We start from the raw sequence: 16,158 nt of genomic DNA on the forward strand, positions 1-16,158 counted from the left end.
CGCCACGGCCATAGAGTTCACCATACAAAGAGGCCATTGTCTCCACGTGATCGGATCTCTGTTGCCTGGAAATCAGTTGTAATCCCAGAAGATCTCCAGCTACCACCTGGAGTTTGGCAACTCCAATAATGGACCTCTGGGCTGAGAGAACACTTTCCTTGAAGGAAACGGCTACTTTGTGGGGTGAAATTGAGGCCTTGTATCCTGCTGAGGTCCCCCCTTTTCCCTAAATCTTCCCCATCCCCCAGGCTCCTGTACCCCCAAATCTTCAAGAGTTCCTAAACCTGGAACTGGCAGCTTTGGTCCCAGGATATGCAAGGCTTTAAAACAGGGGTTGACAAGAACAAACTGGGGGTGCACAATCTGACCCATGGAAGCTTTTCAGTTGCCTTTAACCTGCTTAATAATTTGCTGGGAGGCTCAGCCTGCCATACTGCAGCATCAGCCTGGTACTTCCCTAAAGATTGTAAATACCTCAGGTGCTATTAAGAGCAGGAGGGAGGGGAGAGACAGCCGTATCTTGGTCTCTCTGACCACTTTTCAATTCTAAGTTGGATGCTGGCTCTTCTTGATCCCCCACACTGGCACCTTTAAGAGCTGGGAAAAACAGTAAAGAGCCGGTGTCCAACTTTGAGTCCCCAACTGTGGGTTGAGATCTTTGGCCCATGGATTGAAAAATGTGCTCACCTCTGCTGTGAAAGGTAAGCAACCACATCTTGAGTTGAACTTGGAAGCTCATATAACGAAGAAGAGTTTGGATTTATATCCCCCCTTTCTTTCCTGTAAGGAGACTCAAAGGGGCTTACAATCTCCTTTCCTTTCCCTTCCCCTCCCCACCCCACAACACCCCATGAGGTAGGCAGGGCTGAGAGAGCTCCAAAGAACTGTGACTAGCCCAAAGTCACCCAGCTGGCATGTGTTGGAGTGCACAAGCTAATCTAGTTCACCAGATAAGCCTCCACAGCTCAAGTGGCAGAGTGGGGAATCAAACCTGGTTCTCCAGATTAGAGTGCACCTGCTCTTAACCACTACACCACGCTACACCCTCGCATCAAAATGGACATGACTAGTGAAGAGGAAATATGTTCCAAGTGGGTACCTGATCTATTTATAGGGTTGCCAGCCTCCAGGACCGGGGGATCTCATGGAACTACAGCTCATCCTCAGTCTATAGATATGAGCTGGAGAAAACGGAAGATAGATTCTATGACACTGTACACAACTGAGGTCCAAATCTCCAGGAATTCCCCAACGTGAAGCTGGCAGCCCTACCCCTCTGCCCCCCTGCTGGTGGCTAGAGAGGACTTGGCAACCTTATCTCTTTAGGAAGGCCCTAAAAAAATAACACATCAAAACCTACCATCACTCCGGGCAACCAGCAGCCAGATTCTGTCGTAGTCATCGACCTCAAAGTAGCAGCGGGGTTGCGCCAGGACAAACGTGCTCGCGGTGATCTTCCCCTCCAGATTTTGAGGGGTGATGTGAGGGGTATAACTCGTGAGGAATTCTGAGAGACAGGGGAGACATAAGATTTCTTCCCTCTATTGTAAACACCTTAAGTAAAGGCCAAACTGCAGGTGAAAACGGGGCATCTGTGACCACACTTATGAGATGTCTAGATAGGTGAAGGGGGAGAGTTAGAAAGACTGTGTCATTGGGAAGGAAGGGTTAATTCATAGAAGAAGAAGAAGAAGAAGAAGAAGAAGAAGAAGAAGAAGAAGAAGAAGAAGAAGAAGAAGAAGAAGAAGAAGAAGAAGAAGAAGAAGAAGAAGAAGAAGAAGAAGAAGAAGAAGAAGAAGAAGAAGAAGAAGAAGAAGAAGAGTTGGATTTATATCCCCCCCTTTCTAAGGAGACTCAATGGGGCTTACAAACTCCTTTCCCTTCCTCCCTCCCAACAAACACCCTGCGAGGTAGGTGGGGCTGAGAGCGCTCCAAAGAACTGTGACTAGCCCAAGGTCACCCAGCTGGCATGTGTTGGAGTGCACAAGCTAATCCAGTTCACCAGATAAGACTCCACAGCTCAAGTGGCAGAGCGGGGATTTGAACTTGCCCTTCCCAGTCCTAGCTGGACACTGCAGGATGCTTCTGAAATTCTCATCCAAATTCCGTACTAGCGTGGGTATTCCAAGTGATCTTGTTTGGTTCCCTCAATGGAGCCAAATACATCAGATATCCTCTACTAAGCTTTTCCCACAGTTTCTTTGCATCTTCTTTCATCTCCACCTGCCTTGACCATTGTAGATGGGCACAAAGAATGCCCAGCGAAGAAAAGAAGAACAGTCTTGCAGCGATTGTAAATAGCATTGGATCCAGCCAGCTTTGTTAGTCAATCTCGCTCAATTCCCTTTCTTAGCACGGTCACTTTTGTCCCAAGCATAGCCTTTGGGGGTTATCAAAGTGGTGATGGCCACTAACCTGGATAGCTTTAAAAGGGGCTTGGACAGATTTATGGAGGAGAAGTCGATTTATGGCTACCAATCTTGATCCTCCTTGATCTGAGATTGCAAATGCCTCAACAGACCAGGTAATCGGGAGCAACAGCCGCAGAAGGCCATTGCGTTCACATCCTACATGTGAGCTCCCCAAGGCACCTGGTGGGCCACTGCGAGTAGCAGAGAGCTGGACTAGATGGACTTTGGTCTGATCCAGCTGGCTTGTTCTTATGTTCTTATGACTTCTCCCCTTTTTCACCTGTGGAAAAGCTGGCCGGGACCAACCCATACAGTTGTATCAGAGGCCCCTTCCGCACATGCAAAATAATGCATTTTCAAACCACTTTCACAACTGTTTGCAAGTGGATTTTGCTATTCTGCACAGCTTCAAAGAGCACTGAAAGCAGTTTGATAGTGCATTATTCTGCATGTGCGGAATGAGCCAGAGTGTGCTTAGACGCAGCTGTCTTGCTGACACTTTGGGTCTGTGATGGGAGCTCTGGGAACATTCCCTTACTCTCCACGATGGAAGAGAGACAAGAATTTATTCTTCTTAACATGACATCTAACTCCAACCAAGGCCTTTATTGGCATCTAGGCTATAAAGTATTTCATAATAAACAAAATTTTAAAGTATACAAAGACTTAAAATAAATAAAAGACGTCATACAACAAGAAAACATTGCATGGAGTTAAAAAGAAAAGAGTTAATACCGTCTTTAAAAGGGCCAGAATAAAAATTAGCACCCTTTCTTTGGAAGACGGAGCTTAATGGCTATGACGTCCAAATCATGCACTGGAGCACAAAGGCACATCAGGAAGATACCCCAAATGAAACGGGATACCTTCATACCTAAGAAACCAGAAACGTTTTCTCAACAGCCTGTTGGTAACGCAAGTGGGAGGGAAAGGATGCTAATGGATCCAGCGCATAGAAATCTACAGCAAAATGTTCTGATCCCACAAACTCACATTTCTCCCAGAGCAACTGGAACTGAGGAACGCAGTGCAGAGACACCATGCAGAAAAATAGAGGAACGGAAGGGAGGAAGTCTGCTCTTTTTCGGACGTGGTCCTTCAGAAGCCTTTATGGAATTTTCTGCACAATTCAACAAAACGCTAACACGGCCGCCACCAAAGAAGGACTTACCACGTTCAGCACGAATGCCGACGGACATCAGCGCCAGAATTAGTGTGGCAAAAGCCATTGTGTCCACGGAGCCGTCCGTCTCAGCCTCTTCCACAATAAAGGCACTGAGAGCGAGGAGTTGAAAAGTCTCCCCTCTCTTTGTGGTTCTGCCTCCCGTGGCCTCGCCCACACCTGCCTTTTCTTTTGTCAGTTAGCTGCACATTCTTAATGTTTTTTCCCCTCTCACCTCCACCAAGGGCTAGCAGCAAACAAGTCTGCCTGGTTTTGGAGAGCGGGGGATTTATTGTGCACAACTGAACAATTCTGCTATGCCAAGGTGGGGTGATGGAAATGTGTTCCTCCCCTAGGCTGGCAACTCAGGAGGTAGTGATTCACTTCTAAAAACGAGAAGGTATTAACCTGCTACGAAACAATACATGCTCCTGAACCCCTTTATAAACGAGGTCCATGTCGATGCACGGAAAATGCTCCTGACACATGCTGCAGCATGGCTCTGTTGTATTATTTTATTTTATTCAGTTTGTTTGTTCTATTATTTTATTTGGTTCAGTTTTGTCCCATCAAAGTGCACACGGTGTGTTACATTTCTTCTCTCCTTCATGTGACCCTCAGAACAACTCTGTGAGGTAGGTTAGGCTGAGAGAGAGAGAGAGAGAGAGAGAGAGAGAGAGAGAGAGAGAGAGAGAGAGAGAGAGAGAGAGACTGGCCCAAATGAACCCAGTAAAATTCCAACACGGATTGGAGATTTGAACCTGTGTCGTTCGGACGTCTGATACCCTTTTGGACACTGGTTGCTAATTAGAACTACTTCTGTACCAACATATAATTTCCTCAAAGCAGCGAACAACTAAAACCAACATCTAAATAATTCTTGATAAGTGGCGGAGAAAGAGAGAAGGTAAGCAGAAGTAATAGATGGAGAAAGGTTACCGGGAGCAGCACAATCGCTTCCACCTTTCCAGAGGTCTCTGGGGCAATCTCCCAAATTGTCAACAGCCAAACAAAACTTTTTATAGCCTGCTAACCTAGCAGACTTCACCATATTTTGTGGTAATGGGTTCTACACAAGAGCAGGCAAATTTGCTTTCTTGGATCAGACCCAAGATGTAGCTAATTGGCATCCTGTTTGCAGCGGAGGACAGCAAGATGTCTCTAAATCACAGGTGTCAAACTTGCGGCCCTCCAGATGTTATGGACTACAGTTCCCATATCCCCTGCCAGCATGATGCTAGTATGACTGTAGTCCATAACATCTGGAGGGCCGCAAGTTTGACACCTATGCTCTAAATGAACAATTGGTTTTTGTATGCTGCTTTTATCTACCTTTGAGCAGCTCACAATCACCCTCCTTTCCTCTCCCCACAACAGACACGTGAGATAGGTGGGGTTGAGAGAGTTTGGAGAGAACTGCGACTAGTCCAAGGTCACCCAGCAGGCTTCATGTGGAAGAGTGAGGAAACAAACCATTATTGTCCAAATTAGAGTCCACCGCTCTTAAGAAGAAGAAGAGTTGGATTTATATCCCCCCTTTCTCTCCTGCAGGAGACTCAAAGGGGCTTACAATCTCCTTGCCCTTCCCCCCTCACAACAAACACCCTGTGAGGTAGGTGGGGCTGAGGTAGGTGGGGCTGAGAGAGCTCCAGAAAGCTGTGACTAGCCCAAGGTCACCCAGCTGGCGTGTGTGGGAGTGTGCAGGCTAATCTGAATTCCCCAGATAAGCCTCCACAGCTCAGGCGGCAGAGCTGGGAATCAAACCCGGTTCCTCCAGATTAGATACACGAGCTCTTAACCTCCTACGCCACTGCTGCTAACCATTATATTATGCTGGGTCACAAACACCTCACAGTCAGAGGCATACCGCTTCTATGTATTTTGAGGTTCTATTCTTAATCATAAGTAATAACTTCACTCAGTCCTCTAGCTAATCCAGCTTTTATTCCTCAAAGTGACCAGCAGGGGCCAAAGGCATGAAGATACTGGCTTACTCCTGTTTTATTTCTTTATTTTGGTCCCGGCGTCCAATACTCAGATGTACGCTATTTCTGTAAATGGAAGTTTATGATGCTATCACAGCGAAGAGCCACAGATAGTCACTCCTCCCCCCTACATTTCTCAAATCCCCTTTACATCACCACATCTTGTGACAGTGAGTTCCGCAAACCAATTCCGCATATAAGAATACTTTATTGCTGGGATTTCCACTTGACACCCAGCTGTCAACACAGTCCAGAAAACAACACAAACCTCTCCCAGAAATAAAAAAAAAGGACAACTGTACTTCTTGAGTAACAGAGTTCTTTGTCTGCCACAACCCCACCTAGCAACGCATGGTTATTCACCCTGCCGAAACTCATCCCATTGATAAAAGCAAACAAACACCCCTCAGAAGGTCAAGAGTGAGCACGAGGCGAAGGAATGCAGGTGAGGAGCTCAAGCGTTTGGAGAGAAGATGCTGACCAGCTCTGTTGCTACAAAAATGTTCGCTAACGCTTTCTAAAGCTGCCGATGAAAACAGAGATGTGTGTGTAATAGACCTTGTCTTCTGGTCACTGCCTCAATTCCTCCCTGTTCTAATATGAGGGCCCTTTGGTCTATGACAGGGGTCTCCAAACTATGAGGGCCCTTTGGTCTATGACAGGGGTCTATGACAGGGGTCTCCAAACTATGTTCTCCAGATGTTCATGAATGACGATTCCCATCAGCAATTGGCCATGCTGGCAGAAGTGTAGTCCATGAATATCTTGAGGGCCACATCTGGAGACATCTGGTCTATGACATGACATGGCATGTTCTATAAATCCATAAAAACATCCCAAAGAGCTCAGGGCGAGATATCTGTTTCTCCCTTCTCCCATATCAGCTTGCAAGCCAATGAAGAGTGATAGCTGTCCATTTAAATGTATTCCTTGTTGTGGCTAGGGATGCCAACCTCCAGGTGAGCCCTGGAATCTCCTACTGGTACTCTTGATCTCAGATGGCAGAGATCAGTTCCCTGAGAGAAAACAGCTGCTTTGGAGGGTTGAATCTATGGCATTGTACGAGGGTTGCCATGTCCCGCCGGGGGTAGGAGATCCTCCTGCCATTGATGAATGGCCACACCATTGATGAATGGCCACTCCTTGCCACACCTTTCCCTACTTTCAGGCATAGATGGAGACTAAAACTAGTGGCTGAGAGGTCTACCCTATTCCCCCTCTTCACCCCAACTTTGTTAATGAGGCTTAGTGTCTGTCACCCAAGCAGAGTTCTGTTAGCACTGGCTGACTCATAGACTTTCACACCTCAGTGGAAGGAAGGTATTTTTGGTGTTGGCCTCCCCCACCTAGTTCTTGGCTTGGGCACCAAGGAGGCTTCTGTGCTGAGCTCCATAAAAGGGAAAAGCTAGGAAGGTAATTTCTCACATTATGGCAGTGAAGAAAGGGGGGGGGAGGTATCGATTCACACTCCCATTTTAAAAATAGGTCTGTATGAACTCTCCAGCACAGTGAGAGAGAACCCAGCTTAAGAAAAGAAGAAGAGTTTGGATTTATATCCTGACTTTCTTTCCTGTAAGAAGAATCAAGGGGGCTTACAATAAGGTGACCAGATGGTCAACTTTGTGAACCGGGACAAGCAGGTAGGTGGGACAGGGCGGGAAACAGGAGCGCCCCAGAAGGCAGTGTGCTCCTGCGGCCGCGCGCGTGGGAGGCTGCCGCACTGCCTTGCGACACAGAAGGCAGTGTGGCAGCCTTCCAAAAATCGGGACACTTGAAAAAACCCACGGGACGCGGGACAAATTGTTTTAAGGCGGGACTGTCCCGCCAAAAGCGGGACGTCTGGTCAACCTAGCTTACAAGCTCCTTTGCCTTCCTCTCCCCACAACAGGCACCTTGTGAGGCAGGTGGGGCTGAGAGAGGTCTGAGAGAACTGCGACTGGCTCAAGGTCACCCAGCAGTCGTTATGTGCAGGAGCGAGGAAACAAATCCAGTTCACCAGATAAGAGTCTGAAACTCAGGTGGAGGAGTGGGGAATCAATCCCGGCTCTCCATCTTAAGAGTCCACCTGCTCCTAACCACTATACTCGTGGTGGCAAACCTATGGCACTCCAGATGTTCATGGACTACAATTCCCATCAGCTCCTGCCAATTGGCCATGCTGGCAGGGGCTGATGGGAACTGTAGTCCATGAACATCTGGAGTGCCACAGGATCGCCACCACTGCACTACACCATGCTGAAGAAGTTGCTGCAGGGCATGAGGGATGCTGCAGAGGCCTGCAAGATGACCCTAAAATGCTGGAGGGAGACTTTCTGGATTGAAAACAGTGTTTTATGCCCTCTCTTGCCCCTGTTCCTCATGCTAGGTTGTGAGTGAGAGATATGGCACTGCTTCTCCCAAGAAATGATTAATAGATACCACCATCAACAACATGATGACAGGTTGCTGCTCTGTGGACTGTATGAGCATATTTGCCAGTGTAAGAATCTTATGTAGATTCACACTCCACCCGTTCTACATTTGAAAGAGGAGCAGTGGCATAATAAAGGAAAAAATCAAATTGGGGAGGAACATAGAAATCCAGCAAGAAAGCAATAAGGAGACTTGTGGCACCTCCGTAGTTTGCGACAAAAGCTTTTTGTGAGCCAGGAGAACCTGCTGCCATCAGATACCTGAAAAGTTATCATCGCCACGGGCAGAAATCTATGCACACCTGAAGAGGAGACTGCTTGGGAGGGAAGAGAGCTTCAGAACCAAGACGGTCAAGCAGTCCCAGAGACAAGTGTTGTGCATTTGAATGCCACGTGCTCTGAAAACAAGATTGGGTCTGCAGAGAAACAGTCCCTTCCGAGAAGGCGGGGACTACCCTCAGGCGGGGGTGAACTGGCAAAGCAAGTTGATTCATGTACATAAACTTGTAATGTGAGACGTCAACTTTCTTGCGGTGAGCGAGCCTCTCCCAGTCTCTCTTGAGTTCAAGCATCAACGCATAATGCACATGGATGCACCGTTTCACTGCTTCTTGCCTTCTTCCCTCCATACTCCCCAGATCGGCTTCTCCACTTAGTATACTTTGTGGAATGTTTGAGTCCCAGCAAATCGATGAACACCTTGCCCTGTCACGAAACATGTTATAAAGGTCTTTGTGACACATCTTGGGACCACTATCAACTGTTTATTAACATGGTTAGGGGAGGCCTGGATGTCACCCAGTAGAATAACATGTGAGACAGCTGGGAAAGCCGAGGTCTGACAGGTCCCAATTCTTGTCTCTGAAACAATGGAGAGGACAAAAACCAGAGTATGAATTCCAAAGCAGGATTTGCCTAAACGGACAGGCAAAGAAATAGGATGGAGTGGGGAATCAGAAGTTGGGGAGATATTTGGAAGGGTCCTAGAACAGCCAAGCAGACAAAGAAGTATGGGTGGGGCAGAGCTGTGCCATAGTTTCCAGCATGGTGAAGTGGTTAAGAGCAGGTGGATTCTAATCTGGAGAACTGGGTTTGATTCCCCACTCCTCCACCTGAGCGGCTGAGGCTTATCTTGTGAACCAGATGTATTTGTGTACTCCTACATTCCTGCTGGGTGACCTTGGGCTACTAGTCACTGTTCCCTCAGCACTCTCTCCACCCCAGCTATCTCACAAGGTATCTGTTGTGGGGAGATGAAGGGAAAGAAGCTCGTAAGCCACTTTGGGTCTCCTTACAGGAAAGAAAGGTGGGGTATAAATCCAACCTCTTCTTCATCTTTTAATGCAGCTGGTTTCAATCTTCCCTTTGTAACCCTGAATAGGTCAGTGCAAATGGCTCCCTTTCTGCTCCCTGGTATTTTCTGGACATACAAACTTTGTTTTTGGATTTTAAACAAGAAAAGGGTATAAGATAGGGCTGGGCTGTAATGTAGCAGGGGCGGGTGGGCGGTCTTGGATATGGTTGTTGAGCAAAACTACTGGGAAAGCCAAAGAGGGGGATGCAACTGTCTGTGCAGGCAAGACTCTAAGAAGGAGGAGTGACAAGTGGAGGACTGGGCATGTCCGCTGGAGGTGGAGATGGCAAAGGGGGGGCAGGGAGGATGTGATGGGTGTCATAGCGACTCGGGTGGAAGGACTCCTGACGCTGCTCCTCTGTGTTCTGCTGTGGGCCGTTCTGCCAAACCTTGAGGCTGTTGAAAGAGAGAACGGATGTTAGTGTCAAGAATAGTCACAATTACTTGCCGCTGGCTTTGCCCAGGTGTGCCCAGGGCCGGGAGATTGGGGGGCCCCCAAATGCTCCTTGTGCAAGGCTAAGAATCTCATTTGAGGCACTTACCATTCATAGCAGACGGTGCACAGGAAGCCAGTGGTGACAACCCCGCAGAGGACAGAGAGGATGACGGTGATGACAATCATGTCTCCGCTGCGGCGTCCGGGCCACGTGTCGACTGTTTTCCAAGCTTGAGCTGGAATGGGTGACAAAAGAAGAGAAAGGTTGGCATGTTTCAGTTCCAGCTACTCACCTGTAATTATCTTCTTCAGCAACCTTTTCTCAACTGAAAGGAGTCTCAAAGTGGTTCTCAAATTCCTTTCCCTTCCTCTCCCCACAACAGACACCTTGTGAGAGAGGTGGGGCTGAGAGAGTTCTGAGAGAACTGTGCCCCCTCCTGTTCTCATTGCACCAGGGGTCCCTTAACATCAACGGGACCCACCGTTCCTCCCTCCCTGGGAGGGTTTTAGATTAAGAATTTTGCTGGACACCGTTTTATTGTATTAACTGTTGCTTTAATGGATTTTTAGCTTTTGTAGTTTATAGCAAATGGAGCTTGTGCTATTATTTATCTGTACATTATTTATTTGTATTTAGCTATCTGCTCCACCTGTTTTTTGGGTTTGGGTTTGGATTGTATTTTGTGGTGAAACTTTGTGTTGTACACTGCCCTGAGCCCTCTTGGGATAGGGTGGTGTATAAAACTGAATAATAAACAAATAAGGTCACCCAGCAGCAGAGGTGGGATCCAGCAGGTTCTCACAGGTTCCCGAGAGTAGGTTACGAACTATTTGTGGGTGCTGAGAGGGGGTTATTAATTGGTGATTTTGCCCCTCCTCTCAGCAGTAGCGCACAGAACTTGAAGCAGTCTAGCAGGAGGTGCACTGGCGTGCGTGGCAGCCTGCGCCTGCGTGCATTCGTTTCCTGCCCAAGGACCGGCGCAGTGGCTGCGTCCTTGCCACAGCCCCGCCCAGGAATGCCCTGCCCCTGGAATGCCCGGCCACGCCCCGTCGTGCCCCGCCCAGCCCCATTGGCGCTACGCCACAGTTTGAATCCCACCACCATGGGAACCTGTTACTAAAATTTTTGGATCCCACCACTGCCCAGCAGGCTGCGTGTGGAGGAGTGGGGAAATAAACCTGGCTCACCAGATTAGAGTCTACCTGCTCTTATCCACTATGCTACCATTTTGGCTGGCAATAACTGTTATTGGACGTATGTCCAACAAACAAACAAAGTCTTCTTCATTTTGAGATTACCTTGCTATTGATGTTTGCAAACCCTGTGTCAACCAATGATATCTCAATTCCACAAACTGCCTTCCAACCCTATTTCGGGAAGCCTCAGTTTTGGTCTACTGTACCTTTGTTCAGAGTAATGGGACCAGACCACCTTGTCTCTGCCTTGGCTCCAGTGGAGTCCATGGCAAGGAATTTCACTCTGAAAATGAAATAGAAAAAATATATATTTAAACAATTCCCTGTTAGACTGAAGTGTTATGACTGGATCCGAATGTCTCTGACAAACTTCGAGGAAGTTTATTGAAACCCAGATGCTTGGCAAACCATGTTGACATTTATACGTATACAGCAGACTAATCAAAACATTGTCAGTACAGGAAGAGGTTGGCTACAGAGGTTGTGGCAAGACAGAGCATTTATTTAGCTACTAAGGGGCCACTACCCTCAATGGGGCTGCTGTTTTCAGTTTTCTTTGGAGCACCACAGAGGATCCCAGGTAAGAGTTCCCAACTTTGATGGAGGCTCCCCAAATCCTAGGCCTGCTGCTGAATGCACATGTAAACAGGCGGTCAAGTTTGCGAGTTGAACCCCATTCTTTGTTGTCAAACCATGGCCAATCACAATTAAGTTGTGGTGTGATTGAATGGTGGCAGCAGTCCACGAATGGCAGTGCCTGTAGACAAAGTATAAAGGTAGTCCCCTGGGCCAGCACCTGGTCATTACTGACCCATCAGGTGATGTGATGCCACATCCAGCATACTGGCAGGGGCTGATGGGGATTGTAGTCCATGAACAGTTGGACCACCCTGCCCTAGACTATACCACTTGGGAGGCCCTTCCCAATTTCTCACCCTCATGACTAGAGGAAGACGAAGGAGTGTTCTAAACAAAAATGAATAAAGCTGAGGATGATGGCAGGTGCTTAAAATTCCACAATTCACAATCCCTCCTCTTAAGGAGCAGCAGTGGCGTAGTGGTTAAGAGCAGGTGCATTCTAATCTGGAGGAACCGGGTTTGATTCACCGCTCTGCCAACTGAGCTGTGGAGGCTTATCTGGGGAATTCAGATTAGCCTGTGCACTCCCACACACACCAGCTGGGTGACCTCGGGCTAGTCACAGCTTCTCGGAGCTCTCTCAGCCCCACCCACCTCACAGGGTGTTTGTTGTGAGGGGGGAAGGGCAAGGAAATTGTAATCCCCTTTGAGTCTCCTACAGGACAGAAAGGGGGATATAAATCCAAACTCTTCTTCTTCTAAAGGACATAAGATGTATTGTTAAATACCATAATGATTTTTTTAAAATGCACAAATAAAATTCGTACACTTATGACAGTGTCAAAAACATTATACACCTTAGCTGGAAACCACAAAGGCTTAAGCTTGCTAAGCCTATAGGTAAATCCAACACTGGCCACATCACAATGTTTACTAGGCAAAATATGTTTACAGGTTGCTTTGCCATTGACTTCCCCAGTTGCCTACACTTCATCCTCAGAAATCTGGGTACTCCTTTTACTGGTAAAATAGGCTACAGATACATGAATGAAATGGGGATTACCATCCCCCAAAACTCAGATTCCTTGTTAAATGTCAACCTGTCTCATTACCAAAAATGAGAGCCAGCGTGGTGTAGTGGTTAAGAGAAGGATTCTAATCTGGAGAACCAGGTTTGATTCTTCACTCCTCTACCTGAATGGCAGAGGCTTATCTGGTGATCCAGATGTGTTCCCGCACTGCCACTCCTACATTCCTGCTGGGTGACCTTGGGTGAGTCACACTTCTCTCAGAACTCTCTCAGCCCCACCTGCCTCACACGGTGTCTGTTGTGGGGAGAGGAAGGGAAAGGAGCTTGTAAGCCACCTTGAGTCTCCTAACAGGCGAGAAAGGTGGGATGTAAATCCAAAAAGGGCACACGTTATGTGCCATGCATTAGTCATACTGCAATAATATTTTCCATATTATGCAGGTTCACGGGATTATTTAGTGCAGGACAGAATTCTGACTCTTGGATACCTGGACAGGCAAGTCCATTCAGCTAATTTCTCATTCCAGTCCGTTGAACAGATTGCAATGTGGCAAATCCGGTCCAACAGATCTGCCCTTTTGTATGGATTTTGGCAGAGGGATGATTCTTCTGGCTGTCAGAAACCGTCTTTGCCCCAGGCTTCAAAATAGATAGGGCTGGTGTGGTTGTTTAATTTCTGGGACACGTTCAGGTCACGGTGCTATGAGAATGGCAAACAAAAACGTTTGTGCTTGACTAGGAAAAAGGTTTGGGCAAAGTTTACAATGTGCATAGAAGCCACCGCCCATTTACACAGCTTGTCTTTAGGTCTAGCTCGGCCGTAGCTAAAGCTACCAACAACCAACACAAGCAGGCAGAGAACTTTCTATCAGACTAATGCCGTGGGGGTCTCTCTCTCGCTATTGAGTGATCGCCAGTAGTTTCCTGGAAGCAAGTTGTGTCCTAGTGATGACCCTGACAATTGGGGCCCAAGGGGGATAACAGAAGAGGAAAAAGCATAAGAATAAATTAAAAAATCCAAATAGAACCAACCACTGAGCAAAACGCTGCCTGTTTGTTTGTTTATTATTTCATGTTTATAGCCCTCCCACCCCTGAAGCGCTCAGGGCAGCTCCCAACAGATAACTAAAATCACAACATCGAATAAACAATTTAGTAACTCGGCAACAGATTAAAACAGTAATAAAAGATGGCAACAACCCACTCCCACCCACTGCACCCATGAGAGGCCAAGGCAATAGGTGGAACACAGCATCACCTCAGCTGGCCAGATGGTTTGCCAGACCACAGCTCAAAAAAGCGACCTCTCTAGCTTCAAGGGATTTCAGTTGCTGCACAGTCTCTTCACCTCATACCCAGAGGTGGGATCCAACCAGTTCTCACCACTTCTCTAGAAGTGGTTACTAATTTTTTCTGAGTGCCGAGAAGGGGTTACTAAAGCAACCTCCCTGCCCAATAGGGACTGGAGGTGCGTGTGTGCGGCGGCGCCACTGTTTGAATCCCACCACCATCGGAACCTGTTATTAAAATTTTTGGATCCCACCACTGCTCATACCGTTGTCCTTTTGTGCACCTTTTCCAGCTCTATGATATCCGTTTTGTAGACATGGGGTGGTCAGAACTGTGCATAGTATTCTCTGCATGTCTGCTCCAGGTATGGCTGACCAGCCTTAAAAGCAGGGATGGATTGACCCTTTACCTGATCAGAGGCCCACTGTCGTGGAGGGCTGCTGGCAGCCATTGGTGAGTTGGATACGATACTGATCTTTCAAATTAAGCCTGGGGTCCAAAAGACTCGAGACAAAGAAGAGTTTGGATCTATACCCTGGTTTTCTCAACTGTAAGGAGTCTCAAAGCAGTTTACCTTCCTCTCCCCATGACAGACTTCTTGTGAGGTACGTGGGGCTAAGAGGTGAAAGAGAACTGTGACAAGCCAAAGGTCACCCAACAGTAAGGTGACCAGATTTTTACTCCTGTAAAGCGGGGTGCGCATGCGCGCACCCGCACGGCTGCAGGAGCACACTGCCTTTTGCTGCGCTCCCTGGTCAGGAAACAGGGAAGCGCCCCAGAAGGCAGTGCGGCAGCGTGGGAGGCACTTTAACTCATTGCGGAAAAGCGTTAGTGTCCCGCCAAAAGCGGGACGGCTGGTCACCTTACCCAACAGTGGAAAAGAGGGGAAACAAGCCCTGTTTTCTAGTTTAGAGCCCACCACTCCTAACCACTACACTATGGTGGCCCCATCTGGGCTTGCAAGTTTTCAGGGATGTGTGGCTCAGACCTGGCCAGTGATAACAACAACGGTCAGTAGAAGCTCGCCTTTGTCTTCTTGCCACTGCCTGCGCCCAAACTGCTGGGCTGCCAAGCTCTGTTCTGAACTGCTTTAAGGTCCCTATTCAGCCCTGATTAAAAGCAAGTTGAAGTTCTGGCCTCTTCTGAGTAAAGTATTCTACTACTTCCCCTGCCCAAGCTCACCTGTAAGGCCCCGGGGAGGGCAGCGGTCCATTGCAGGGGGTCAGGCTGTTGTCATTCTTGCAGGTCGATTCATTGCCAACCCGGAGGACGCTCCCTGATTTGTCTCTTCGGCAGGGGTAGTGGGAGATGGATGATTTCATTGTCATATAGGCATATTTGCTAAACAGGTTTTCATACGGTGGGATCTGCTCTGGATCTATCGGGTTTTGGAAGCTGCTGGTGGCTGCAGAAGTAAGGAGACAAGAAAAAAACTGGGCTGTGTGTGCTAATGACATCCGTGGTTTATCTCTGTAGGGCATAGATGGGTAACTAGTGGGTCTTGGGTTGGATTGGGACCCTGGCCCTGCAGTGGCCCTGCTAATTTTTACTAAATATGTGCTCAACATTGCCTGCAGTTTCCCTTGTAAGGAAAGAAACAAATAATTTCAGTTAGAAAGACAGACCGATTTCAGTACACTGGGAAGAAGAATAGGAGGAGGAGGAGGAGGAGGAGTTTGGATTTATATCCCCCCTTTTTCTCAAAGCGGCTTACACTCTCCTTCCCCCCTCCACACACACAAGAAACACCCTGTGAGGTGGGTGGGGCTGAGAGAGCTCCAAAGAACTGTGACTAGCCCAAGGTTACCCAGCTAGCATGCTTTGGAGTGCACAAGCTAACCTGGTTCACCAGATAAGCCTCCACAGCTCAAGTGGCAGAGCGTGGAATCAAACCAGGTTATCCAGATTAGAGTGCACCTGCTCTTAACCACTACACCACTCTGGCTCTAAGCACATTGGTCAAGAGAATGCAATCTAATTTTGCAGGTTCTCGGTTCAGATTTGACCTCTGCCTCAAACTCGCTAAGAGTCCTTTGACAACCTACTAAGCTCGCCATATGCGATATTAGGATAATCCCATCCTTCCCCTGTTGATGGGGTAGCAACCAATACCCATGCAGTATACCTGGCTCTTCTGGCTTCCCAATGTCAGAAATGGAACCATGAGAAGGCAGGGGGCAGGCTGAGATCTCTACACCTCAAGGAGATTTACAAAAAGAGAATCCAAAGAATGAACAATACGTTTGAAACACATAATACTTAAAAAAACATTTAAAATGCAGCAGCCAGCCAGAAAAAGGCAT

At 47.7% G+C, this 16,158-nt stretch overlaps 2 protein-coding genes across 3 annotated transcripts in view; both read right to left on the bottom strand.

The window, feature by feature from the left end:
- Window positions 1-16,158, bottom strand: part of DTX2 (deltex E3 ubiquitin ligase 2) — a 117,384-nt gene that overhangs the window by 55,516 nt on the left and 45,710 nt on the right. The gene's annotated exons all lie outside the window — the stretch shown is intronic.
- The window catches only part of LOC125445520 (uroplakin-3b-like), a 37,045-nt gene continuing 29,604 nt past the window's right edge, over window positions 8,718-16,158 (bottom strand). Inside the window, exons 2-5 of the mRNA XM_048518603.1 lie at window positions 15,038-15,260; window positions 11,163-11,239; window positions 9,866-9,995; window positions 8,718-9,719 (exon numbers count right to left, since the gene is read on the bottom strand). Of these exons, the coding sequence (XP_048374560.1) occupies window positions 9,554-9,719; window positions 9,866-9,995; window positions 11,163-11,239; window positions 15,038-15,260 (596 nt within the window). The 3' untranslated portion in view covers window positions 8,718-9,553. The remainder of the gene's footprint in view (window positions 9,720-9,865; window positions 9,996-11,162; window positions 11,240-15,037; window positions 15,261-16,158) is intronic.

The sequence above is a fragment of the Sphaerodactylus townsendi genome, linkage group LG16, assembly GCF_021028975.2.
Source record: "Sphaerodactylus townsendi isolate TG3544 linkage group LG16, MPM_Stown_v2.3, whole genome shotgun sequence".
In the NCBI taxonomy this organism is placed as follows: domain Eukaryota; kingdom Metazoa; phylum Chordata; class Lepidosauria; order Squamata; family Sphaerodactylidae; genus Sphaerodactylus; species Sphaerodactylus townsendi.